General features: G+C 44.7%; 1 protein-coding gene across 3 annotated transcripts; it reads left to right on the top strand.

The window, feature by feature from the left end:
* Nucleotides 1–1024: 1024 nt before the first annotated feature.
* LOC143528337 (protein diaphanous homolog 1-like) lies at nt 1025–19119 on the top strand. Of its 3 annotated transcripts, none has more exons than XM_077024035.1 (28): nt 1025–1176; nt 1476–1634; nt 1886–1987; nt 2783–2913; nt 3019–3102; nt 3221–3287; nt 4411–4550; nt 4739–4844; nt 5217–5327; nt 5679–5797; nt 6160–6276; nt 7469–7584; nt 8788–8852; nt 10569–11126; nt 12318–12432; nt 12883–12978; nt 13228–13322; nt 13794–13895; nt 14329–14568; nt 14734–14863; nt 15154–15279; nt 15720–15883; nt 16313–16454; nt 16962–17406; nt 17551–17626; nt 17775–17910; nt 18002–18162; nt 18932–19119. In XM_077024035.1, the coding sequence occupies exons 2-24, from the start codon at nt 1494–1496 to the stop codon at nt 17057–17059; spliced, it is 3165 nt and encodes a 1054-aa protein (XP_076880150.1). In that variant the 5' UTR covers nt 1025–1176; nt 1476–1493; the 3' UTR covers nt 17060–17406; nt 17551–17626; nt 17775–17910; nt 18002–18162; nt 18932–19119. The 3 variants fall into 3 exon arrangements, with proteins under 3 accessions (XP_076880150.1, XP_076880148.1, XP_076880149.1); XM_077024033.1 differs by having other exon boundaries at nt 3218–3287; XM_077024034.1 differs by lacking the exon at nt 17551–17626 and having other exon boundaries at nt 3218–3287.
* The last annotated feature ends 7797 nt before the right edge of the window (nt 19120–26916 follow it).

The following is a 26916-nucleotide window of genomic DNA, read 5'->3' as shown; positions in this document are numbered from 1 at the left end:
CTCTAAACGTGAGTTGTCAGTGGAAAAAAGTCACGCAGCCAACTGATAAAATTCATATCCAATATTAACTATATACAGTCATATCCTTCAGTTAACTTCTGTTTACCCTCCACTGTCTGCAGGCCTTGTCTTGTTGCATATATTTTGCAATTAGTAAATCAACATAGACCTACAATTAAGACAGTAAAAAGACCAAAAAGTACGAGAAGGAGTTATAGGCTACTGAGTGTTGTCATTACAAGAATGCAGATGCATTTTTCACAGGTAATGGGTAACTTCTCGTTTCTTCTTTCACAAATGAATGTGTTAATTTATGTTGTCTAACAAAACCTATACAACAGAAGACGTTCAGCTTAACACATAGATTTGCAAACTCTACCTTAATTATTTGTATGTGGTCGTCCTCGCGTTATCTATCATTGATTTGGGCTAGAGCGACTAGTTTATGGTGACCAGTCGGCTAAAAATGCTTAGTAGTTTGGTGCTGTATGAGACATTTTACTGCACAAGAAAATGATTTCACGTTGGGCTTAGAGGGCAAACGGTACTATTTGACTTGATGTGTATGTGACCTGGCTGGTGGGGACGGGAGAAGAAGTCTATCTGTGACCATGCGTGCTGTGCTGAAGACGCTTCCTTCACCTCGCTGAACTGAACTGCTGCTGCAGCGCATCTGGTGTTAAAGGAAGAGAGAGGTCGGGTGTGTGTGAGGTGGTGGCGCATTACAGGGCATTGTTTTTAATCGCTCAGGTTTTCAAAAGATCATTTCAACCGACCTCAGTAAAATGTTAATAATATTAATAATAATAATAATAATAATTACACACACACACACACATATATTTTCTGTACAAAATATATATACATATAATATATATATATATATATATATATATATATATATATATATATATATATATATATATATATATATATATATATATATATATATACATATATATGATCATATTGAATTGATAAGCAAACATAGCACTTCCAAAATCGGCAATTTCAATGATGGCCGTCTGTGGCGTCATAGAGGCCAAATTGCGTTCCAATCATACGAACGTTCATGTTATTCAGTTATTGCTAAGCGGGACGTGAAGCAGGACATAGTGCTATCTACATTCACGTCTACATTTACCAGATCCTACATTACCCAGTGGATTTAATTGGGTGAGTATTTAACGATGGTTTCAATCGTTTTCATATTTTGCGGTAAAATAAAGTTACTGCCGTTCGCTACAGCTTGCGTTGAACACTGTCAGAGCTAGCCATACGTTCTTGTGAAAAATATGTAGATAGATAGGCCTATTAAGTTAATATGCCCCGACAGTGAGGCACAGGCATGTGAGTGGAGGAACTGTGTTGGAAGGTGCAGTTGCTCCACCACCAACCACACGAAGCAGGCTCAGCAGAAGTGCTGCTCAGTCTGAAATCTGGCACTGACCTCTTGGCCTTTAACCCCATGGCAGTTGGAGCGTTTCACCAGCATGAGGAAAAAGAAGGTGAAGGAGAAGCCCAGTGTCCCGAGCCACAGACACTCATCTGCTGCCCAGTACAAGATCTCCGGCATGCCCACCTTAATGGACCACCCCGATGGGTACATCCTGGAGCTCTTCGAGCCGATGCTGGTGAGGGAAGGGCGTGCGTGTGTGTGTGTGTGTGTGTGTGTGTGTGTGTGTGTGTGACAATAACAATAGGGAGGTAAAACAGCTAACTGACATATGTGGAAAGATCAAAGAAACCCAGGGGGTGACCCAAGGGAAAAGCAAAAAAATAAAAAAAACTCTTCTCTCTCTCTCTCTTACACACACACACATACACACACTTTCTGGCTCTTTCCGTTGGTTCTCTCTCGTTTATCTTCTCCCTGTCTCTCCAGGTTGATCTGAATCTGAATGCGGAGAAGCAGCAGCCTCTGAGAGAGAAGGACATCTCAATCAAGAGAGAGATGGTCTCTCAGTACCTCCGTACCTCCAATGCTGTAAGGAGCGTGCACACACACCTCCACCTTTATTCCATGTGAACTCTAGCAGATGTTGATCTGATGTAGAACCTGCTGCCCCCTTGTGGTGAACGTGCAGGTGAATTGTGTGTACGCGGTGACTGACATAGGGTGTAGTTCCAGATTGAGCCTGGGTGACTGAAGGGTTTGTTCTGGGCTGGGTTACAAAAACTGAAGTGCTATAATCTCATGAAACCTGTACCAGCTTACAAGCTGGATGTGCTTGCTAGAATACCTGACAAGGTCATCTCAAAAGCACAGGGGTAGTCAATCGTCTCTAAAGGATCTAACATTGTATATGGCTTCGTGTCTGCATAGGCAGCATTTTGGGTCATTAACATGTAAACCCTAATATGAAGACTGTTGATTTTTAGATACCTTAAATTTCTACCAAGTTATCTAATTTTAGCCAGATTCTAAGGTGATAATTTTTATAATCATTTTCATAATAATTTCTCATGCAGGTAGTCATCATAACATTTTCGATGTGTTAACACTCCCATTGCTCTATATTCTCAGACTGTTGTGGCCAGCTAGTTTACTAACGTCTCAGCTCAGTTGGCCAACAGTTAACTGGTAATCTTGTCAACTCCAGCATTGGCCACAGGAATCCAACTCTATCTTTTATTTTATTTTTGTATAATATTGCATAAATAACATGCAGAATGCTCAGATATAGATGGATAACAGGCTGAAATAGGCATATATGATGACCTGTGTATGTGTGTGTGTGTGTGTGTGTGTGTGTGTGTGTGTGTGTGTGCATGCACACAGGGAAGGAGTCAGAAGGAGAGCTCCAGGTCTGCTATGATGTACATCCAGGAGCTGAAGACTGAACCCCGAGACACACAGCTGCTGTCCTGCCTCGAATCTCTGCGTGTCTCCCTTAACAACAACCCCGTCAGGTAAAATCCATACACACGGAGTATGTCGCACCCTCACACACGCGTGGCCCATCTCCTGGTGCCCCGCACGCGGTCCGTGTTAACTGTGGCACTGCTGTCTTCTAGCTGGGTGCAGACGTTTGGAGAAGAGGGGTTGGAGCTGCTGCTCAGCTTCCTGAGGATACTTCAAGAAGAGAAAGAGGAATATACGTAAGGCCCAAGTGTACATGCACACACACTGTTGGTAATTAGCGGTTCATGATGATGGGTAGTGTGTGCTGTTTCTGGATGGCTCACTGACTCTGTCTCCATCTGTGTGTGCCAGCAGCAGCAGCGTGGGCGTGAAGTGTCAGCATGAGATCATCCGCTGCCTAAAAGCCTTCATGAACAACGAGGTGAGGGAGTCTGGGGCTCCAACCCCACCGATCACAGATCACAACCCGCCGCTAGTGTTCAGTCTCGTATGGTAGGGGGCCAGGCAGTATTAATGTTCAGTCTTGTACGGTAGGGGCCCGTATTAGTGTTCAGTTTCGTACGGTAGGGGCCTGTATTGGTGTTCAGTCTCGTATGGTAGGGGCCCGTATTAGTGTTCAGTCTCGTACGGTAGGGGCCCGTATTAGTGTTCAGTCTCGTATGGTAGGGGGCCAGGCAGTATTAGTGTTCAGTCTCGAATGGTAGGGGCCCGTATTAGTGTTTAGTCTCGTACGGTAGGGGCCCGTATTAGTGTTCAGTCTCGTATGGTAGGGGGCCAGGCAGTATTAGTGTTCAGTCTCGTACAGTAGGGGCCCGTATTAGTGTTCAGTCTCGTATGGTAGGGGGCCAGGCAGTATTAGTGTTCAGTCTCGTATGGTAGGGGGCCAGGCAGTATTAGTGTTCAGTCTCGTACAGTAGGGGCCCGTATTAGTGTTCAGTCTCGTACGGTAGGGGCCCGTATTAGTGTTCAGTCTCGTACGGTAGGGGCCCGTATTAGTGTTCAGTCTCGTACGGTAGGGGGCCAGACAGTATTAGTGTTCAGTCTCGTATGGTAGGGGGCCAGACAGTATTAGTGTTCAGTCTCGTACAGTAGGAGGCCAGACAGTATTAGTGTTCAGTCTCGTATGGTAGGGGGCCAGACAGTATTAGTGTTCAGTCTCGTATGGTAGGGGGCCAGACAGTATTAGTGTTCAGTCTCGTACAGTGGGTCATCAGTTTTAGTGTTCAGTCTCGTACGGTAGGGGCCTGTATTGGTGTTCAGTCTCGTACGGTAGGGGCCTGTATTAGTGGTCAGTCTCGTACGGTAGGGACCTGTATTAGTGTTCAGTCTCGTACGGTAGGGGCCTGTATTAGTGTTCAGTCTTGTACGGTAGGGGCCTGTATTGGTGTTCAGTCTCGTACGGTAGGGGCCTGTATTAGTGGTCAGTCTCGTACGGTAGGGGCCTGTATTAGTGTTCAGTCTCGTACGGTAGGGGCCTGTATTAGTGTTCAGTCTCGTACGGTAGGGGCCTGTATTAGTGTTCAGTCTGTGCTGCTGTGTTTCAGTTCGGTCTGAAAGCCATGCTGGCCTCAGCCGATGGGATCGCCCTCCTGGTCCGAGCTGCCAACCCTCTCATCCCAGACATGATGGTGGACGCTGTCAGACTGCTGTCGGCCATCTGTATCCTGGAGCACACCGACAACTTGTGAGTGTGTGTGTGTGTGTGTGTGTGTGTGTGAGAGAGAGAGAGAGATATGGTTAACATTGCTAACTTTTATAGTGTCTCCCAGTATACCTTTTACTTTCCGTGTTGTGTGTTAGCTGTGTGTGTGTGAAGGCAGGCATCTGCATGCATGTGAGTTTGTTCAACTTTGTATGTGCCTTGTATTTCAGTCATGAGCGTGTGCTGGAGTCCATAACTGAGCTTGGTGTGGAGAGGGAGATGGAGAGATTCCAGCCCCTGCTGTCGGGCATGCAGAAGACCAACATCCCTCTCAAAGTAACACACACACACACAAACACACAGACACACACACACACACACACACACACACACACACACACACACACACACACACACACACAAACACACACACACACACACACACACACACACACACATACACACACACACATACACACACACACATACACACACACACACACACACACACACACACACACACAAACACACACCTGCATGTTTGTTTGCATGGCTTACATATCTTCCATAGACAGTCACCCTAGCAACTGGAGATGTCTTTTCTCTTTCCTCTGTGTTGAGGGTTTGCTATAGAGCGCTGAATTTGTTTTTTCCATTATGTGAGAATTGACTTACAATTTCCTTTTCGTGTGTGCGTGCGTCTCCCAGGGGGGCTGCATGCAGCTGATCAACGCCCTGATCATCAGAGGAGAGGAGTTGGACTTCAGGATCCACATACGCTCAGAGCTCATGAGACTGGGACTGAGGGACCTACTGGCTGTGAGTTGACCAACACAAGCACATACAAGTCTTGAGACAAAGCCATTCATTATAAGATCTTACAGACGCCTACGCAGATGCAAGGGCCTTGTGGATATGCTACATAAATAACAGATTGAGAAAATGAGCGCTAGTGTGAAGGCCATTAGCTAAGGGTTAGGGTCATTTACAAGGGCTTATACACACAGTGCATCAAGTTGTCTGTCAAAAGTTCCAGCTAGCCAGCCTTTATGATAATTGCTCACAAGTTTTTCTTTGGCATTTATTAATTTTTTTCTCACTTAAAGAAAACATGAGAAGAAAATAATATGTGTGTGTGTGTGTGTGTGTGTGTGTGTGTGTCCTGAGTAGGAGGTGAGGGTCATTGAGAACGAGGAGCTACGCGTGCAGCTGCAGGTCTTCGATGAGCAGGCCAACAAAGACTCTGAAGTCCTTCGCTCCCGTCTCTATGACATGCGCGTTGAGATGGAATATCCTTTCACCCGTGACTTCCCCCTCCACTGGGGCACCAACAGAGCTTCTATTACCCTACTATCTTAGTTTGCTATGTAGTAAAAAAGTTTTCAGGTGAAGCTTGAATTGTTATTGGTTTAGGCAGTAGCGTAGTTCTGCTCTTCAGCCACCAGGAGGTGCAAAGACACCTACTGAATTAATCATCTTTGTCTTAACATATAAATGGCTTATAATAGACGCTTATAATATACACTAATAGGTCACATAACAGGACATTGTCATGTAAAAGACGTCCGAACATTTCATGGCCATCTCTGACATGGTGCTGTTGCATGTGTGCATGAATCGGTGTGAAGATCCTTAACAGCGTGGTGTTTACTGACATATCGGAGGTGTTCCAGATGCTTCTGAACACACTGAAGGATTCTAAAGCAGAAGGTCACTTCCTGTCCCTCATGCAGCACCTGCTGCTGGTGCGCAACGACTGCATGATTAGGTATGACCTCTGACCCCTCACAGCGACCTTCCTTGAGACCTGTTTAGTGTGTTGGGATGGAAAAGAGAATGATGGGGTGTATGTGGAGACTGATGAGGGACCACATGGAAGTGCCAGGTGGAAGGATGAGGGAGAAATGGAAGAAGTGGTGATGAATGAGGAAGAGGAAGTGATACTGCCCAAGGCAGAGTGAAGCAGGGGGGCGGGGTCACGGGAGACCAATGAGCACTAGTGCTGCTGACTGACGGGGAGAGAGAGTGAGGTGGAGAAGAAAGGGGGGAGAGAGGGAGGCAGGGGGGAAGGGAGAGATGATGAGTGGAAAGAAGATCACAACATGGAGGGAGAGAAGTGCAGAGATTGATGGACAGAAGCATCACTGGCCGTCTTGAAATGTTCACTCACTCATGGTCTTCACAGAAACACAGGGATGGGCTTGTGTTAGTTTGGATGTGTTTTGTATAGGTTAGTTGTGTATTGTGTGTATATGTGAATTATTTGTATACGATTTGAGTTTCTTAAACCTAACGATAAGCTCAGGAACCAAAATGAATCATGAACACGTGAACCGCATGTTTTGTTTTGAACACTTGACCTTAGCAGGACGGTTCTGCTGGTCCTGATAAAGTAGCTTGCTGCTCTTTTTCTGAGGGTTTTTCCTATATAGGACATTTTTATTCTTATGGGGGCAGTCATGGCGTGGTGGTTAGGGAACTGGTCTTGTGACCGGAGGGTCGTGGGTTCGATCCCCAGGCCTGATGCCATGACTGAGGTGCCCCTGAGCAAAGCCCTTAACCCTCAATTGCTCACTTGTATAAAAATGAGATAAAAATGTAAGTCGCTCTGGATAAGGGCGTCTGCCAAATGCCATAAATATAAATGTGTTCTAAACATTCACAAACCAGCCCCCTCACACATTAGGTTGGGATCACACACACACACACACACTTTCCCTCTGTGTGATTTCACTGAGGAAGCGAACAGGAGGAAGTGTGTATGTGTGAGAGAGAGTTGGGGGGCAGAGAGGGAGATTGTAAATGGTTTTAGGATGTCAGCCTAAAACCATACCTCCAATATTAATGATTATCTTCTTGTCTGTCTGTCTCTCTCTCTCTCTCTCTCTATCTCTCTCTCTCTCTCACACACACACACACACACACACCTCTCTCTCTCTCTCTCTCTCTCTCTCTCTCAGGCCACAGTACTATAAGGTTATTGATGAGTGTGTAGCTCAGATAGTCCTCCGCAGAAATGGCTGTGATCCTGACTTCAAATGCAGAAACATCCAAATGGACATTGAAGGACTTATTGGTAACACACACACACACCCAACAGCAGCACTTTTCTACATCACAATTTCTTCCTACACACACGTACACACGGGCTGCATTCTCGCAGTGCTGCAAATCCCGTTCTGTCCACAGTGTGGCAGTATAGAGTCCAGAGACATGGGTTCAAAGGGGGTGAGCAGCTATCTAGTACCTCAACACCTCCATTTTAGATGCAGTTTCTTACACAAAGATTGTGTCAAGACTTCACCACTGCATTTTGACACTGAACGCGTTTCCCTCAATGTTAGTGGAGTGTGTTGGTTGGACTGTTGGTGCCAGCCACTTCTCCTACTCTCCGCTCAGGTGACCAGCTCTGTGTTTGGCTGCCGAGCGTTCAGGTTTGTCTCATGTACTCAGCTGCTCATGTTTACTTGCCTGCTGGCTCAGTAAATGGCCGGTCTCAGAGCGCTGTGTAAAGGAAAAGCTGTGAGTGCACACTCCTCTTTGGGTGGAGAATGTGTGTGGTGTGTGTGTGCGTGCGCAACTCTGTGGTGTTTTATGCTGCAGGGACATGTTAAATGTGTGTTTTGTCCACTGCTGATGAGAGGAAGGTCGTGCCTTGTTCTGCCCTGCTGCTGTTATTTAAAGATCTCTTTTGAACTCCACACACTCTTGGGCTTCCCCCCTCTCTCTGCTGTCATTGGGTTTCTGTCCCATTTAGTTTTTTGGGTTTTTTTTTTGTATTTTCTGGGTTCTTTCCTTTTTTCCCTCTTTAAACAGTCTGTAGCTGCTTGTCTGTCTCTCTGTTTGTCTTCCTTTGCTCTCATTTCTGGTGTCCCTTCTCCACGATGTGTGTGTGCCCAGGAGGATGAAGAACAGGCCTTCCTCATGCGTTCTCTCTGCCTCGGGCTCGCAGTGCCACCTGTGCTCACTCATTAACATATTCTCTCCTTAAGCTGCTCCTATTGGCTCTTCACCTCCAGAGCCTCCCTCCCCTTCCCCCCTGGGTCAAGCTGAAAATCTAGCACTTTCTCTGCCTTTTTTTAGATTTCTGTATTATATATTTAAAAAATCTTTGAATGCGGTTTATCACAGATTTAGATCTCAGATCTTTCCCTCTCTCTCCCTCTCTCTCTCTCTCTCCCTCTCTCTCTCTCTCTCTCTCTCTCTCTCTCTCTGTGTCTTTCACACACACACACACACACATCTTCTCTCACTAACTTTGTTTCCCCTTCTCCTCTAGATAATATGGTGGATAAAACTAAAGTGGAGATCAGTGAGGCCAAGGTCATAGAGCTAGAGAAGAAGGTAAACACACACACACACACACACGCACGCACGCACGCACGCACGCACGCACGCACGCACACACACACACACACACACACGGCTTGCACATGCACATAGACATCTCACATTTCTAAGGTCACATGCTCACCCATCACATTTCAACACTGCTGAATATTTTACATATAATCAAACTTTCTCAGCATACCAGCTCTAAGCTCACATACACCCCCGGCACCACACACACACACACACACACACACACACACAGACACACACACACACGCGCGCCCCGTGTGAGCTGGCAGATGTGTAATTTGCGAGGAGAGATGGGAGCAGACAGGAGATTTCCTCTTCCACTCTGTGACGGACTCTCTCCTAATCCCTCCCAGCAAGACTTCCTCTCTCACACTCTACAATTACACTCTGTGTGTGTGGGTGTGGAGTACAAAGGTAGGGGGTGTGGAGGTGTGGGTGTGTGTGTGTGTGTGGGGGGGGGTGTGGAGTACAGAGGTAGGGGGTGTGGGTGTGTATGTGTGTGTGTGTGTGTGTGTGTGGGTGTGGAGTACAGAGGTAGGGGGTGTGGAGGTGTGTGTGTGTGTGTGTGTGTGTGTGGAGTACAGAGGTAGGGGGTGTGGATGTGTGGGAACGAGTTGCAGGCAGAGAGAAGAACTACTGAGTTTAACACAAGCGCCTCCTCTCAACCTGCTGTTAATGTGGAACACACACCAGCAGCCTTCAGAGAGGCCTGTCAGCATCTGGACCCGTGCAGGAGCGAGAGGTGTTCTCAGTCCTGTCCTCTTCACCCTGGTGCCTGTGAACTGCTTCCTCCCACTGACGCACTTCAAACAGTGGCATGTGCTGGAGAAGCCAGCCAAGAGCTCCTGCGCTCTTCTTCCTCAATCTTGCTCCTTCTCTCGCGCACTCTGGTGCTCTACAACACACTCTGGTGCTCTGTCACACACTCTGGTGCTCTGCCACACACTCTGGTGCTCTGCCACACACTCTGGTGCTCTGTCACACACTCTGGTGCTCTGCCACACACTCTGGTGCTCTGTCACACACTCTGGTGCTCTGCCACACACTCTGGTGCTCTGCAACACACTCTGGTGCTCTGCCACACACTCTGGCTTTACCTCTGCCTTTTGCTCTCTCTCCTCGACGAGTCATTAGCAGGCTGGTCCTTTTTAATGAGCCCTGGCCACTTGGGGATGAATCAATGATGCGTCTAATGAGACATGGATTTAAACCCCATTCATGTCTCTCCAACTCCAGCCAGGACCTGTAATATCTACCTCCTCTCTCTCCACCCCTCTGTCTGTTCGACATTAACAGTTTTCCGTATAATGAGCATTGCTTGTAATGTGAATCTCTTTTGTTCTGCGTCCTTGAACTACATTTGGAAGTTGAAACTATTCCTTCTAAGAAACAACACTGTTGTTTGTGGTTCTCTCTAGGCATCTGTTTATCTGATTAGGTATTTGTTTAGGTAAGTATAATGTAGCTATCATGTAAAAGACTGTTACAAAAAATGTAACAGTAATGTAACGCTGCTGGTTTGCTGTCGTCTACATTTGATGTTGTGAAAGGGGTGAGTAGAGTGCTAACACAGCCATGTCTTCAGCAGGGGTTCACCACGACTTTCTTGGTTTCCCTCATGACCAGAGATGTAATAATTCTCCCTCTCCCCCTCCCCCTAACTGTCTCTCTGGCTATTTCTCTCTACATATATTTCAGATTGAGAAATTGTCTAAGGATCTCGAGGAAGCCAAGTCTGAACTCCTGACAAAAATCACAACAGCCCCCATACCTCCACCCCCTCCTCTACCAGGCATGCCTCCCCCACCTCCACTCTTACCTGGACAAACAGCTTTGCCTATGGCCCCGCCTCCCCCGCCATTACCTGGCCAAGCCACGCCCCCACCTCCACCTCCGTTACCTGGCCAAGCAGCCATACCTCCACCCCCTCCTCTACCAGGCATGCCTCGCCCACCTCCACCTTTACCAGGGATGTCAGTACCCCCACCACCTCCACCTTTACCCGGGCAGGGAGGTATGATGCCCCCGCCGCCACCTCCTTTGCCCGGTGGTCCTGGCATGCCTCCACCTCCACCTCCGCCCCCAGCATGTCCGGGTATGCCTCCGCCTCCACCAATCGGCATGCTTGGGATGCCTCCCCCTCCCCCCGGGGGGTTTGGAGGCTGGGCCCCCGCACCTCCACAGCTCCCCTTCGGCCTCCAGCCCAAGAAGGAGTACAAGCCTGAGGTGCAGCTCAAGCGAGTCAACTGGAGCAAGGTGCGTGTGTGTGCGTGTGTGTGTGCGTGTGTGGGTATGTGGGCGGGTCTATATGTGTATTACAGAAGTACAGGTCAGTCGGAATCCATATAACGGGTACGGCCGTATTGTGTAGCCGTAACTGTGTGTATGTCCAGGGACGTGGGGGTGTGTGTATGACACTCTGACATGTTACATGTATGTGTATGAACCATGTGTGATTATTAGTCCTACAGCTTTTTCCTCCTCCTCTCTCTCTTGTTCTCTCGCTCGTTCTCTTGATGCAAGAGTTAAAACATCAAAACCTTCTACCTCCCCCTATAGCCTTAAGCTGTTCTTTAATGGCAGCAGATGAGTTCATCAGTCTGTCACTCTCTCTCTCTCTCTCCTCCTCTGTCTGTCTCCTCCTCTCCCTCTCTCTCTCCATGTGTCTCATTCAAACCATTAATGGCTTTTTTTGAAAATGTCATGGTTGGACAAACCAAGGAGGTGGGGGATCAGTCCTTGAAACAACCTGATTAAAGCTTCAAACATTTAACACTTGTCTAATTATCTGAAAATTAATCTGCAAGTGGAGAGAGAGACACAGAGAGGGGAGATTAGAGCGAGGAGAGAGAAAGGCGGAGAGGGGAGATTAGAGCGAGGAGAGACACACGGAGAGGGGAGATTAGAGCGAGGAGAGACACACGGAGAGGGGAGATTAGTGCGAGGAGAGAGAGAGGTGGAGTGGGGAGATTAGAGCGAGGAGAGACACACGGAGAGGGGAGATTAGAGCGAGGAGAGACACACGGAGAGGGGAGATTAGTGCGAGGAGAGAGAGAGGTGGAGTGGGGAGATTAGAGCGAGGAGTGCTATCTCATCTGCTGTTTCCAGAGTGTATTGGATCTTTTGTCCCATTTTGGTCCTTTGTGCAGAGGAGCCATGATCGGCTTTAATAAGTTTCAGCCCCCTCTCCACACCCCACTTCAGCCCCTCTCACCATGACATTGGTGTGCAGTCTGTATGTGAGGTCGTGTCTGTGTTGGGCTCTAATCTCCTGCAGTTTTCAGGTGGTCCTCTCCTGCTCTCACTTCTAGGAGTCAGTGCTGCTATCCTGATCGTTTGTATGAGGGGACATGTACTCATTTGTGGGCTGTAGTGATGGACAGGCGTTGGGGGGTGTGCGGTTGGAGTGATGGTGTTGTGATGGTGTTGTGATGGTGTTGGCTGTAGATCAGGCCTGAGGATCTGTCTGAGAGCAGCATCTGGGTCAAGGCGAAGGAGGAACGCTTCGAGAGCAAAGAACTCTTCTCCAAACTCACTCTCACCTTCACTTCCCAGACCAAGAGTGAGTCATTACCTTTTGTGTGTGTATGTGTGTGTGTGTGTGTGTGTGTGTGTGCGTATGTACTAGTTTGTCTTGGTGGGCATGTTTTGTATGCCTCTTCTCAATATATCACCTCACATCCCCCTCTGTCTGATCTCCTCAGTAGATCACCTCACATCCCCCCTCTGTCTGATCATCTCCTCAGTAGATCACCTCACACCCCCCTCTGTCTGATCATCATCTCAGTAGATCACCTCACATCCCCCCTCTGTCTGATCATCTCCTCAGTAGATCACCTCACACCCCCCTCTGTCTGATCATCATCTCAGTAGATCACCTCACATCCCCCCTCTGTCCATCATCAGTCTTTTTTAGCTACAGTTTTAAATATCAGATTGTAAAGTAGAAAATATCTGCATCTCTCACAAACAGCTCTCTCCCTCATGTTCTCTTTCCTTCCATCATATGTAGCCATAAAAGACCAGGAGAAAGTGGACGGAAAGGCAGCTCAGAAGAAGAAGGTGAAGGAGTTGAAGGTTCTCGACTCCAAAACCTCCCAGAACCTCTGTGAGTATGGGTTCATGACCTTTGATCTGTCACCTTCCTGCCCGTGTGCAGGCAGACTGCTGATGAACAGTGTTGTGGGCCATAGAGATGGGCCATAGCAACGAGCCAACACTTACCTGCTGTTATTGTAATTTCACTGTAATGAATCGAGCTGATGCTTTACAAGAAACTGCTACTGGTTTGTCTGATTGTGTGTGTGTGTGTGTGTGTGTGTGTGTGTGTGTGTGTGTGTGTGTGTGTGTGGAGCAGCTATTTTCCTGGGGTCAACCAGACTGCCGTATGAGGAGATCAAAAATGTGATTCTAGAAGTTAACGAGAAGGTGCTCACTGAAAACATGGTGCAGGTGGGTGTGCATGTTTGTTTGGTACTTTGGTGCTTTATATGTTAATAATAGAATTTTTAAATCAATACGGAATTTAACTGGGAGCCAATGCAGGGCTGATTGGACTGGTCTAATATGCTGAAATTTTGTAGTTCTGGTCAGAACTCTGGCTGCGGAATTTTGAACTATTTGAAGTTTATTTAGATTCCTATCTGAACATCCTGACAGTAGTGAGTTACAGTAGTCTAATCTGGAGCTAACAAAGGCGTGCACCAATTTTTCTGCATCATCCTGTGATAATGCATTTCTTAACTTGGCAATGTTGTGGAGATGTAGAGAAGCTATCCTAGTAGCATTATCTATGTATTTATCAAATGATAGGTCAGAGTCGAGTATGACGCCTAGGTTTTTGGCTACTGTATCATTTGTATCTGATCATGTGTGTGTGTGTGTGTGTATGTGTGTGTGTGTGTGTATGTGTGTGTGTTTCAGAGTTTGCTGAAGTTGTTGCCTAATCAGGAACAATTGAGTCTATTATTAGAGCGGAAGGATGAATATAATGACCTGGCAGAGTCAGAACAGTTTGGAGTAGTGGTGGGTACACACACACACACACACACACACACACACACACACACTCACACACACACACACACACACACACACACACACACACACACACACACACACACACACACACACACACACGTCTCTGTCTTTAATTTTTGGTTCAGTGCCAAATACCTGTCATTTTTCACTGTTACATTCTCTTCATTGTATGTTTTGCATTTTCATTCAGACAATAATTTCAAATATTGCCCATCTAATGAAGTCACAGAATGTTGGCGCTGGCCCTAGTGAGCAATACAGGTGTCAGAAGACCTTTGTGCTGTTTTCACTAAGTGAAGCTGGAAGGAATGAGCTTGTGTGTGTGTGTGTGTGTGTGTGTGTGTGTGTGTGTGTGTGTGTGTGTGTGTGTGTGTGTGTGTGTGTGTGTGTGATATCTCTCTGGTCCTCCGTCCTCCAGATCAGTTCAGTGAAGAGACTGAAGCCCCGTCTCACCGCCATCCTGTTCCGCCTGCAGTTTGACGAGCAGGTGAACAGCATGAAGCCAGGTATCGTTGCCGTGACGGCAGCGTGCGAGGAGCTGAGGCAGAGCAAGAACTTTGCCAACCTCCTGGAGATCATCCTGCTGATGGGCAACTATATGAACGCAGGATCCCGTAACGCCAATGCATTCGGTTTCAGCATCAGCTACCTGTGCAAGGTGTCTCGCTCTTATATACACACACACACACACACACACACACACACACTGCCTTGTGTGTGTATGCATGATGCAGCATACAGTGAATGTACCTATTGCTTAATGGTTGTTTATAGAGGCATTAACACACCCTGCTCACACCCCCCCCCCCCCTCTTTACTGCAGCTACGGGATACTAAGTCAGCAGATCAGAAGCAGACTCTCCTGCACTTCCTGGCAGACCTGTGTCAGGAGAAGCACCCTGAAGTCATGCACTTCACTGATGAGCTTATCCACCTGCAGAAGGCCAGCCGAGGTGCGCACACACACACACACACACACACACACACACACACACACACACACACACACACACACACACACACACACACACACACACACTCGTACATAGTCTTCTGGCACTCATGCTTATACATTAGTAAAGCACTAAGTAGCACCATGCACGTAAATCATACATGTAAAGATCTGTCATAAAGAACCATGTCAAGGACACCGCAAATAACAAAGAAAAAATGTTGCCGAAACTGTGTAGTCTTCTGTCTTTTCAGAGAAATGGAATAAGTCAGCATCTCTGTTTTTTTGCAGTGTTTGCAGAGGCCCTGCAGAAAGATCTGGACCAAATGGGGAAGCAGATCAAGAGTCTGGAGAAGGACATAGAGACGTTCCCTCCGCCCCAGAATGACAAGGACATGTTTGTGGAGAAGATGACAATATCCTTTCCCTGACTGCCAGCATGACTGAGCGGACGTCTGCTGTGTGAATGACAGGAACCTTCTAGTATATGTTTTGAAACGGCTTGATTGTTCGGATTGTGATTGTTCAGTGTCTGTAGTTTCATTTGAGAGAAGAAGCATTTCAGGATGACTTTTATTTAAATCAAAGCACATGAAGGATGAAGGAAAGCTTTTTTTTTGCCTATTTTGACTATTATTATTATTACTGTAATAATTATTATTGTTTGCCTTTTATCCCTACTATTAAAATTTTTTTTCTTATTGACTAGATGGCTTGATCAGGTTGATGGCTATTATAAAGGCATGTTGTAGAAGTTGACTGTTGTCCAGTATAGTGTGTAGTGTCACTGACCTCTGTCCAGTGTAGTGACGTGTAGGTGGTGCTTGGCCCTTGTTTGTTCTTTAACTTGGCCTACAGTTTTGTGGTGAGCGCACAAGAACAGTTTGAGAAGCTGGAACTCATGCACAAAAATATGAACAAGCAATACGAAGACCTGGCCAAGTACCTGGTCTTTGATAGCAAGAAGATGACCCCCGAGAAGCTGTTCGGTGACCTCAACATCTTCAGGAACATGTTCCAGGTAAGGTCGTAGGTCACCGTTGACCAACTCTTATGACCCCAGTATGACAATTATGGTTCTGTTTGTTCTTCCACAAGGTTTGTACAGTTCTGAGCTGTAACGCTTCCTGTGCAGATGTAGATATTGACATTCCTGAGCTAAGTGTAGTTTGATTGCAGTTCTGAAATACCACAGTGTGTGTGTGGGAGAGAGAGAACGCCAGCGTGTGGTTAGGCCATTCTGTCTGTCTGGGCTGTTTATAGTAATAAACGCAGACATCTGCTCCCTTCTTTTGCGTATAAAACATCCATACACACAAACGCACCAAAGCACAAGCAAAATGACCACATGCTAGTGCATAGACAGGAAGATTTTCAGTGAAGAAACGTGAAAAAGTTCTTTGTTTTTTGGTACGGTTGCATATTTGTGCATGTGTGTGGTCCGTTACAGCAAGCTGTGAGTGAGAATAAGAAGCGTAAGGAGTCGGAGGAGAGGATGCACAAGGCGAAGCTGGCACGGGAGAAGGCGGAGAAGGAGAAGGAGGAGCGTCAGAAGGGAACCAATGCGGGCCAGATCCTCAACATCAACGGCGGTATGACACACGAGCCCTGCTGCGTCTGCATGACGCTGGAGAAGGGGGAGTCCTCTGGGAATGTGCTTGCTTGAGTCTGGAGCTCTGATGTAGTTCTCACCATTCACCACTGGAGGCAGTCATAGTCCATGAAATCTCTAGAGAGTAAAATTACGCCTGTGCTTACACTAACTCACTAAAGAGAGTAAAATTACGCCTGTGCTTACACTAACTCACTAAAGAGAGTAACATTACGCCTGTGCTTACACTAACTCACTAAAGAGAGTAAAATTACGCCTGTGCTTACACTAACTCACTAAAGGGAGTAAAATGTCCCTCGTCTTGCCCATTTAGGTTATCCTGAAATGTCTACCAGGAACCAAATGTTTATGCCAAACAAATATTTCAAAACATTGCAGCCTGCAGTAAATGGTACTGAAATCGGAGTAAATCGGATTTATTGTCCGTGCTGTACAGGTTACTCTCTCACCTCTGTATGTGCCTCGTCTTTTTCTCTTGCTCTCTTAGCCAATCGGAGACGAGCAGGCCATGCAGTGACGAACATTCTCGCCAAAGAACTGCTTCAAGAAGTCACTCCATCCAGTGCCGCCTCGATTGGACACTGAAAGCAGGAAGGCGGAGCCAGTGGAAGACACGGGTTCACTGGAGGATCTCTTGGACAGTGCCCTTTCACGTTCAAGTTAGCACGATCAAAGCATGGGAAATGTTACACTGTTTGTTCATACACATGCACATCTCGCATGTTTCAGAAAGGCAGACGGTTTTGGGCTGATGTTCTGAGTGGCTGCACTGAATGAATCAAAGCGCACATCTCCGTGCGTCTCGTCGGTGGCCTGAAGAGTATGGAGGCGTCTTGACGAAGATCTGGCAGCGATGTGGTCTTTGCACACTGCCTGAACAGTTGAGCTTGTATGAAGAGCACTTTGCAGTCATTTGACCTACGGACGGTTCGGTTAGTTTCATCTCTTCCCATTTCTAGATGTTCAGCTCTGATCAAATTACTGATTCAGCCCTGTTGTTAAGAGGTTTGGACTTTGGTTATGGTTTATTCCTGAAAATGAAAGCTTCAGAGATTTAGAAGACTGATTTTTCCCAGGCTAGATGTATTCAGACCTGCTGTTTCTGCTCCAGGGGAAGGTCTTTCTTTCCCTCGTCACTTCAACTCATTGGCTGTATGTATAAATCAAAAACAGATAATCTGAATGACTTCCGCCCTGTTGCACTAACATCTGTCATTATGAAGTGCTTCGAGAAGCTGGTGCGGAGTCATGTCAGTGCCTGTCTGCCAGCCAACCTGAACCCTCTTCAATTTGCCTACAGAGCAAAGAGATCCACAGAGGACGCTGTAGCGACAACACTACACACTGCGCTGACCCACATGGAGCAGCTAGGGAGTTACGCCATCCTCCCACATAGACTGGTATCCACGCTGTCAGATCTAGGACTCCCATCACAGGTATGCAACTGGATACTGGACTTCCTGTCAGGCCACTCACAGAGGGTCAGATTGGGTCCTCACATCTCCACGGCTCTCTTTCTCAACACAGGGACACCGCAGGGCTGTGTGTTTAGCCCACTCCTCTACACCCTCTATACATATGACTGCATCGCCACCCACCACAGCAACAAGGTCATCAAGTTTGCAGATGATACCACAGTGGTCGGGCTCATCTCAGACAGGGAGGGCGAGCAAGCCTACAGGAACGAGGTAGTGTAATAGTCTTCTAATTGGATGCTCTAAACAGTCCATAAAGAAGCTACAACTTGTACAAAATGCCGCAGCTAGAGTCCTAACTAAGGCTAGGAAATTCGATCATATTAGTCCCACTCTTGCGGCATTACACTGGCTCCCGATTATATATCCAATTGAATTTAAAGTTCTTCTGTTAACCTATAAGGCGTTAATTGGTCTTGCCCCACAATATCTGAGTGAACTCATTGCTCACTACAACCCATCTCACCCTTTGCGCTCCCAAAATGCTGGATTTCTCCTAGTTCCAAAAATTTGTAAGACTACAGCCGGAGGCAGAGCTTTCTCTTTTAAAGCCCCTCAATTATGGAATAGCCTTCCAGCTCCAATCCGAGATTCTGACACAGTTCCAATCTTTAAATCTAGACTTAAGACTCACCTATTTAATCAAGCCTTCAGCTAATATTCCCCTTGTAATGTTTAGGGGCTCGGGGGGCTCCAGACGTTGAGATTTCTGGTAATGAGGTGTTGATGCTGTCATCCAGCTGTGTCGTGGCATCACTCTAGTTGTGACAATGACTTGACTGGAAAGCAATGTCTCAGTGAGCCCTCATGCCTGTGGTCACCTCTGAACCCCTCCCTTTAGTTATGCTGCTATAGATTAGCCACATGTCGGAGCCACATGCTCATCACTGGCACGTGAGGTATATACATTTAAATCAATGGTGGTTTAAATTGATGTCCACTTAGTCTGTATTGTCTATCTTTTTGCATGTCTCCACCCAAGACGATTGGATACAGGCACCTGCAGGCACCTGGGGGATGGTCTGGCTTGCCGGTGGATGTGCTGATGCCGGGGTTGGATGTGCCGTTGCCACGGAGGGTCGTGCTGGTGCTGGCTCCTGCCTGAGGCCCACCGCCTGCACCGAGGGGACTGATGCTGCTTAAAATAAATTTGACTTTGACTTTGGTGCAGTTGACAGAGTGGTGCAAAATTAATAACCTGCTCCTCAACCCTCAAAAAACAAAAGAAATAATTATTGACCTCAGAAAGGGAAAAGTGGACATCCAGCCACTCATTATTGGTGGGACCAGTGCGGAGAGGGTACCAGTGTTCAGGTTACTGGGCATCGAGATGGAAGATAATCTGACCTGGAGTGCGAACACCAGAGAGCTGCTAAAGAAGGCACAGCAGAGATTGTATTGTCTGAGAATACTTAGGAAGAACCACCTTCCCAAAAATTTATTCTGTGCCTTCTGTCACAGCTCTATAGAGCATACGTACGTATGGACTGTGTGTGTGGTATGGCAGCTGTACAGCACAAGAAAAGAAAGCGCTTTACAGAGTCATCAGGTCAGCAGAGAATACAATTGGCTGCAATCTCACAACTCTAGACCAAATCTACACCTCTCAATGCAGCCAAAAAGCCATAGACATTGTACAGGACTCGTCACATCCTGGACACTGTCTCTTCCAACTACTGCCATCTGGCAGGAGATACAGGGCTTTTAAAATCAGGACAACCCACCTCAAAAACAGCTTTTACCCTAAAGCCATCATGGCCTTAAATTCAAACACAGCTTAGTTATTTCCAGGCATGTGTAATATGTTCACTCACAGTTGATATTTAATCTGTACTACATTGGAGCAATATACTTGTGCAATATAATCAGTATAAAACCGGTGCAACTTTTGTGACAGACAGTGTACAATCTGTTGCTTCTGTTACCATCATTGCTTCTATATAGTCTGTTATTTTGGTCATGGTTTGCAGGCTCAGTGAAAGCCAGCAGACTACTCAATGGCTGGAATGACTAGAAACTGTAATTACACTTGGTACGTTACCAGTGTGAGGACCGTCTAGTTTCTGACCAGCTGTGAAGACCTTGAGAATTTGACCTTCACTTCTTTAACTCCTCCGTCTCATATGTCCTGAAATTGAATGAATGAACGTTCAACTTATATTTCAATGTACTCAAGGTCGCTTTACAATTTTAACGCAGGTACAACTCTTACACTTGCATTCACACACCGGCAAGAAGCGGCAGCCAATTGCGCACAGCGTACTCTCTACCAGGATCCACAGCCCCCTGGGGGACTGAATGGGGTGCAGGAAGGGGAGAGAGGATAGACCCTAGTGACAGAGCACCATCCACCACTGGACATACAAACACACACATTCATGCACAGATACTCAGACAACTGCTTTTAATGGACATGAAGAGACATAGACACACACTCAGGGAGAATTTGTCAGGGAATGCCAATTTACCTAACCTCCATGTCTTTGGACTGTGAGAGCAAACCGGAGAGCCCGGAGGAAACCCACGCAGACACGGGCAGAACATGGAAACTCCACTCAGATAGGGACTTGAACCCAAGACCCCAGTGCTGAGAGGCAAATGTGCTAACCACCAAGCCACCGTGCTGCCCACTTGAACTTGACTAGAGTTCAGCACGTGTATCACTTTCCACTGTCATTAGCCCTGGAGGAGAACAAAACATCTAATGGCATGCCTGGTGTACTACTCTTCACACTGATTGGTCTTTTTGTCAGTCTGTCATCCTTCATTTGTTTCCAGCCAATAGGGGCTTTAGATTTTGCAGTAGTCCCACCTAAAGAGTTTTGTATTACCTCATGTGCAACACAGGAGAATCATCTCTGGGTGTGGCTTCATGATTGTTTCATAACACTCTGACATTTTTATAAATAAAGTTAGCTGGATGTAGCTACATGTAATTGTCTGACTTCCAGACAATGTTTGACTTCCAATTTGTTACCATGATACATAACAGAGCTGACAGAGAGCAAGAGAGAGAGAGAGAGAGCGAGCATAGTCCTGAAATAATTTTGAAACAGGTAACAGGTAACAATATGTAAACTGTAAACAATCATATGTATGTGTAAACTGTAAACACCCAGGACTGTCTGGATTTCTGAATTGTGGGGCTGGTATTTTATGCTGTAGTTCTATGTTATCCATCTAAATGAATGTAGGACCATGTTATCCATTTAAAAAACAACAAATATGAACTGCATGTGCTGTGAGATTTAATAGCTTTACACCGTAAGTGATGGGTTGGTTTTACTGTTCGATAAAGATAAGTAAGTCTGAAGGGTGAACAGTGCTTCATGAGTGATAAGTCAAGAAGGATTCAAGGATTCAAAGGATTCAAAGCTTTATTGTCATATGCACAGTAAGGAGCAAACTCCCCTGTACAATGAAATTCCTACATTGCTGTGCGCCCTGGATGTAATAATGTAAATAAATAAGAAACAGAAGAATAGAAGAATAATGGAAATATAAAAACAAACGTACTCTCAAAGAAATACAAAATACAAAAACAGAATTATTTACAATGTGCAATGGTTGGAATGGTAGTGCTATACAGTAGAGCTATTTACATTGTACAGTGGTGGGATACATTAAGTAATAAATATTTTGCAGTAATCCATAATGTAGTGCAATTGACAGTTAGTGCAAAAGAGTTTGTGAGGTGTAAATCACTTCTATACCTCCAGGCCTGACAGTAAGAGTGTGAATAGTCTGTGTTGGGGGTGGGTGTGGTCTTTGATGACAGTAAGAGTGTGAATAGTCTGTGTTGGGGGTGGGTGTGGTCTTTGATGACAGTAAGAGTGTGAATAGTCTGTGTTGGGGGTGGGTGTGGTCTTTGATGACAGTAAGAGTGTGAATAGTCTGTGTTGGGGGTGGGTGTGGTCTTTGATGATGGAGGCGGCTCTCCTGTGGACTCTGCGTTGATGAATGCTTTTCAGAGAGGGCTGTTTAATCCCTGTGATTTTTGTGGCTGTTTTTACCACACTCTGCAGGCGTTTGCGGAAGAAGAGTTCGTTGGCATACTCCTACTCATTAAGATGAAAATGTTTAACATGAAATGAAGAGAATACATTATAAATCTTTTCATTCAGATACTCAAGTAAATCAGTTTGCACGTAAAATATATCCAACATTGGCAAACCTAAAAGTAACAGTTTCATTATGATTTGTCGTCACTTGATAAATTTACATATTGGTGCGACTTAAAAGTTTTCTCTACCACGTATATAAAGTATACTGGTAAGATGCAAATTTTTCTAATGGTATTAGTGCAACTTATTAGATATGCTTTATTCATTTGTTATAGCATTTGGTATAGATTCCTAACTGCTTTAGGGATGCTACTAGACATAGCTATGAACTATGATAAGTAGACATGTAACACATTTAAAGTTTGGCTGTTTTGAAATGAATAACCATGTTGGTCAAAATACCTAAAGGGCTGGGTAATGATTTTATCATTTACTTTTTCTATTTTAAATTATTTTTAATTCTTTCCCACAAAGCAAAATATTTTGGTGTTTGTGCTGCATTGAAAAAGTGAAAAAGGAGTTGTGAATGAGCAGCCAGGACAACCTGTATGAGGGACACATCTGGACACAGCCACTGTTGTTTATGAGGGACACGTCTGGACACAGCCGCTGTTCTAGATGAGGGACACGTCTGAAGTGTCAGGGTGTGACCGAAGGCAAAGGAGCACAACAAGGAGAGTCAATTTATACATTTATTACCCCTTATGGGGACACATACATTCTGGGCCAGACAAATAACCAAAAGCCCACTAACACGTGGCAACATGGCCACTTTTAACAGCATTTTAACACACACTTTTAACAGCACGTCTTCTCTAATGATGTTAGTGACCACTGTGCAGTCGTCTGTGTACGAAACTGTAAAGCATTTAAAGTGAAACCACAAATTATTTTGAAAAGAAATTATAAATGTTTTAATGAGCAGGCTTTTTTGCATGACATCCATCAAAGTGATTTAAATAGAGTGTGTTATATGGATGATGTAGATCTGGCATGGGATTATTTCAGAAACACATTTCTATCTATAATTGACAAGCATGCACCTCTACGAAGATATAGGGTGAAGGGTAGGGATAACCCATGGTTTAACGAAACACTTGCAGGAGCCATTAGAGAAAGAAATGAGGCTTGGGTTAAAGCTAAACGGTTTAATGATGATAAACACTGATTAATCTACAGGGCTTTAAGAAATAAATGTACAAGATTAATAAAAAATACAAAAAGTGAGCATTATTTAAACCTAATACAAGAAAATCTAAATGACCCTAAAACATTTTGGAAATTAGTTAAATCTACCTCCGGGGATATGCCACCCCCCACCATACCTGAAGCTGTTAAAACAGAACAAGGAGAAGTGAGGGGTAAACAGAATTTAGTAGAGGTTTTTAATAGGCATTTTATTATGGCAGGAATGGTGACACAGGCGACCCTCTCAACCTCTAATGTGGGCAGTGAATCCTCAACTGTCTCTACTAACCTTTTGGATGCTTTTAATTTTTCATACATATCTGCTTATGAGGTACAAAAGGGGCTTTTAAACTTAAACTGTAAAAAGTCTTGCTGGGTCAGATCATATTGAGCCATATCATATTGAGCCAGTGATTCACAGAGGAATGATGTCCAGACTTATTTAAATCATATGAATCTGAATGCCAGACAATGTGTTAAGAACCTGGGCGTCACCTTTGATAATGAGCTCAACTTCAAATCACACATCACGACTACATGCAAGACAGCTTACTTTCACCTTCGAAACATCACTAAGGTACGAGATATGCTCTCTCCTGCTGACAGTGAAAAACTTGTCCATGCATTTATCACATCAAGGCTAGATTATTGTAATGCTGTTCTATCTGCTCTTCCAAAGAGCTCTATTTCGCACCTACAGCGAGTTCAGAACGCGGCTGCAAGGGTTCTGACCCGCAGGAGAAAGAGAGATCATATTACACCTGCACTCCACTCACTGCACTGGTTACCTGTCAGCTTTAGAATAGATTTTAAGGTTCTAGTGATGGTTTTTAAATGTCTTCATGGTCTTGCCCCTCTTTACCTCAGTGAAATGATGGTTAGATATGTTCCAGTCAGGTCTCTCAGGTCTTCAAACAGTAATCTACTGGTGATTCCTAAAAGCCGATTAAAGATTGGCGAGGGTGCTTTTAGCCACTATGGCCCAAAGCTCTGGAATTCTCTTCCTAAAGAGCTCAGAGGCATTTCATCCTTGCATAGTTTTAAGAACAGTCTCAAAACATTCCTGTTTAGATCCGCTTTTAGTTAAGAAATTCTCAATCTTATTTACTTTATTACATTATGTTGTCTATTATTTTTAAATCCAATTATCTAAATAGTTTTATCTTATTTACTTTACTTCTTATTATCTTATTTACTTTACCTTTTTACTTTTTATGTTATTTTTATATTTTTATCTTTAATTTCTTTTAACATTTTCCTTTTGTCTTTTTGTCTTATCTCCTTTTAATGTTTATTTTATTTATACTGTAAAGCACTTTGAGTTGCATGTATGTATGAAAGGTGCTATACAAATAAAGATTATTATTATTATTATTATTATTATTATTATTATATTATATTTTCTTAAACTAGCTGTAAGATTGATAGCTGACCCCGTTTCTGCTATTTTAAATCAGTTTGATCAGCGGCTCTATTCCAAATTCCTGGAAATCTGCCCTTGTCCTCCCACTATTAAAGGGTGGTGACCCTACTAACTAATTTGGACAATTATCATCCTATCTCCTGACGATCTGTTATGGATAAATTATTTGAATCACTTATTAATGAACAAATAAAACATTTCTTGGCTAGCCATAGCATTTTAAGTCCTATGCAGTCTGGTTTTAGGCAAGGACACAGTACGATTACTGCGATAACATCAGTGACAAATGATATTATTTCTGCTTTAGACAACAAAAACTCATGTGCTGCTCTTTTTATTGATTTGTCTAAAGCATTCGATACAGTCTGTCATGATCTTTTATTGCAAAGATTGAAAAGTGTAAGTTTTAGCCCCCCTGTCGTTAACTGGTTTTCTAATTATTTGAGTGGTAGATCTCAATGTGTAACCATTGATAACTGCACCTCATCCTCTTTAGAAGTTAAAATGGGTGTGCCCCAAGGATCAATTCTAGGCCCTATTCTGTTTTCTATTTATATAAATAACTTAGGTGTAGGTTTAAGTCCCACAAAAGTACATCTTTATGCTGATGACACAATTTTATACACCATTGCATCATCAGTAGAAGAGGCTGTGATTTGCTTACAGTCTGCTTTTAATCTGGTACAAAATTCCCTTGTAGGGCTTAAGCTGGTTCTAAATACAAAAAAGACTAAATTCATGGTCTTTACACGTTCACACAAACAATGTAATGGGTCTATTTTTACCACTAATGGAACACAGTTAGAAAGGGTTTCCTCTTATAAATATCTAGGAGTATGGCTTGATGGAAAATTTTCTTTTAATACACATATTGAATGCCTCTTAAAAAAACTAGGATTTTATTTTAGACAAAGAAAGTGCTTCCCATACAAAGCAAGAAAAAGGTTAGTAGAGAGCACATTCTTATCAGTTTTAGACTATGGTGATATAATTTATATGCATTCTTCACAATTGCTATTGAAAAAGCTGGATGTTTTATATCACTCTGCTCTGCGTTTTATTACAGGAACAGCAAATAGGACTCATCACTGCTTGCTATATGATATGGTGCAATGGTCCTCTCTCTCTTTTAGAAGAAAGTTTCACTTTGCGAAATACTTTCATCACCGAAACAACACGGCCGAAACAATGTGTTGTGATGACGCAAGCAAAAATCGCCACCTGCACGCGCTTATTTGGATAAAGCTAGCAAAAAGGTTTTCCAGTGATGGCGCCAAGGCAAAGGACATTACACCAAACATTATGGAACTCGTTGCCTTAGACCAGGGGTCACCAACGCGTCACGAGTCGCCCGCGGGCTTGTTTTAAAAATAGCTCACTATAGTGCCATGCACCAAAGCGTTGCATCGTTTATGTTTTTGCTACTATTATAGATTGTCCGCGGTTGCTAGCGGTCTTCCCGCTTAGCAATTGACACTCGCACTCGCACACACCCCCCCCCCCCCCCCCTGCTCAACAACTTTCCCTAATCAGTACTGCATTAAAATACATTCAGAGTACATCAGTACCGCATTAAAATACATTCAGAGTACATCAGTACTCAATACTGCAATATAATACATTCAGAGTACCTCAGTGCTGCATTAGAAACAGAAACAGTTTAAACAGAAAATGATAATTTAGGGGGACTAAGTGGAAAACTGCTGATAACATCATCACAGTCTGCCATGATGACTTTTGCTTTTGGGAGGGTTTTGTAAACAGTCTGGTTTACATCATGGTGGACGTGTCTGTCTGTCTGTTGGCCTGTCTAAGAAAATGTGAAGGGTAGCTAACCAGCTGCCAACGATAACTAGCTTTACATTTCCTGAAAGACATATGAGAGAGCTTGAAAAGGTGTGCTCTGTTCTGACTAAGGTTATGGCTAATACCCTTGAGTGAGGAAGCATAAGGTCAATGCCCCTGTAACGTGATGGCTAGCCAGAGGTGAACCAGGTGAGCCACCTTGAGGTTTTGGGTAAATAAGAGTAAATAGCTGAGTCTACTTATAACTGGAAGTGAGAACCAAACAATGGCAAAAGGGAAAAGCCAGGAGAAGGTAGAGGATAAATGGAAAAGGGCAAAATCCCTGAACGATTTGGGGGGAAGAAAACAAAGGATGCTATAGGGAAAGAGAGGCTCCCTCATTCAATGAGGCAAATAACAACAAAAGAGTAGTCAAAAGGTAACAATAAAGACAGCAATATCTTGAAAAATTGAGAAAATAACCCAAGATCGGAGAGAGAGGGACTC

This window comes from Brachyhypopomus gauderio, chromosome 12, assembly GCF_052324685.1.
Source record: "Brachyhypopomus gauderio isolate BG-103 chromosome 12, BGAUD_0.2, whole genome shotgun sequence".
Lineage (NCBI taxonomy): Eukaryota > Metazoa > Chordata > Actinopteri > Gymnotiformes > Hypopomidae > Brachyhypopomus > Brachyhypopomus gauderio.
Note: the sequence above shows the minus strand (reverse complement) of the source record. Positions and strands in the feature narration are given on the sequence as shown.

Excerpts from the sequence above, each read along its gene's own strand:
- LOC143528337 (XM_077024034.1), top strand. The coding sequence starts at position 1,494 with ATGAGGAAAAAGAAGGTGAAGGAGAAGCCCAGTGTCCCGAGCCACAGA. Across the intron at positions 13,896-14,328 it reads CAGAACAGTTTGGAGTAGTG|ATCAGTTCAGTGAAGAGACT; the intron begins GTGGGTACACAC and ends TCCGTCCTCCAG. Across the intron at positions 16,455-16,961 it reads GATCCTCAACATCAACGGCG|CCAATCGGAGACGAGCAGGC; the intron begins GTATGACACACG and ends TTGCTCTCTTAG.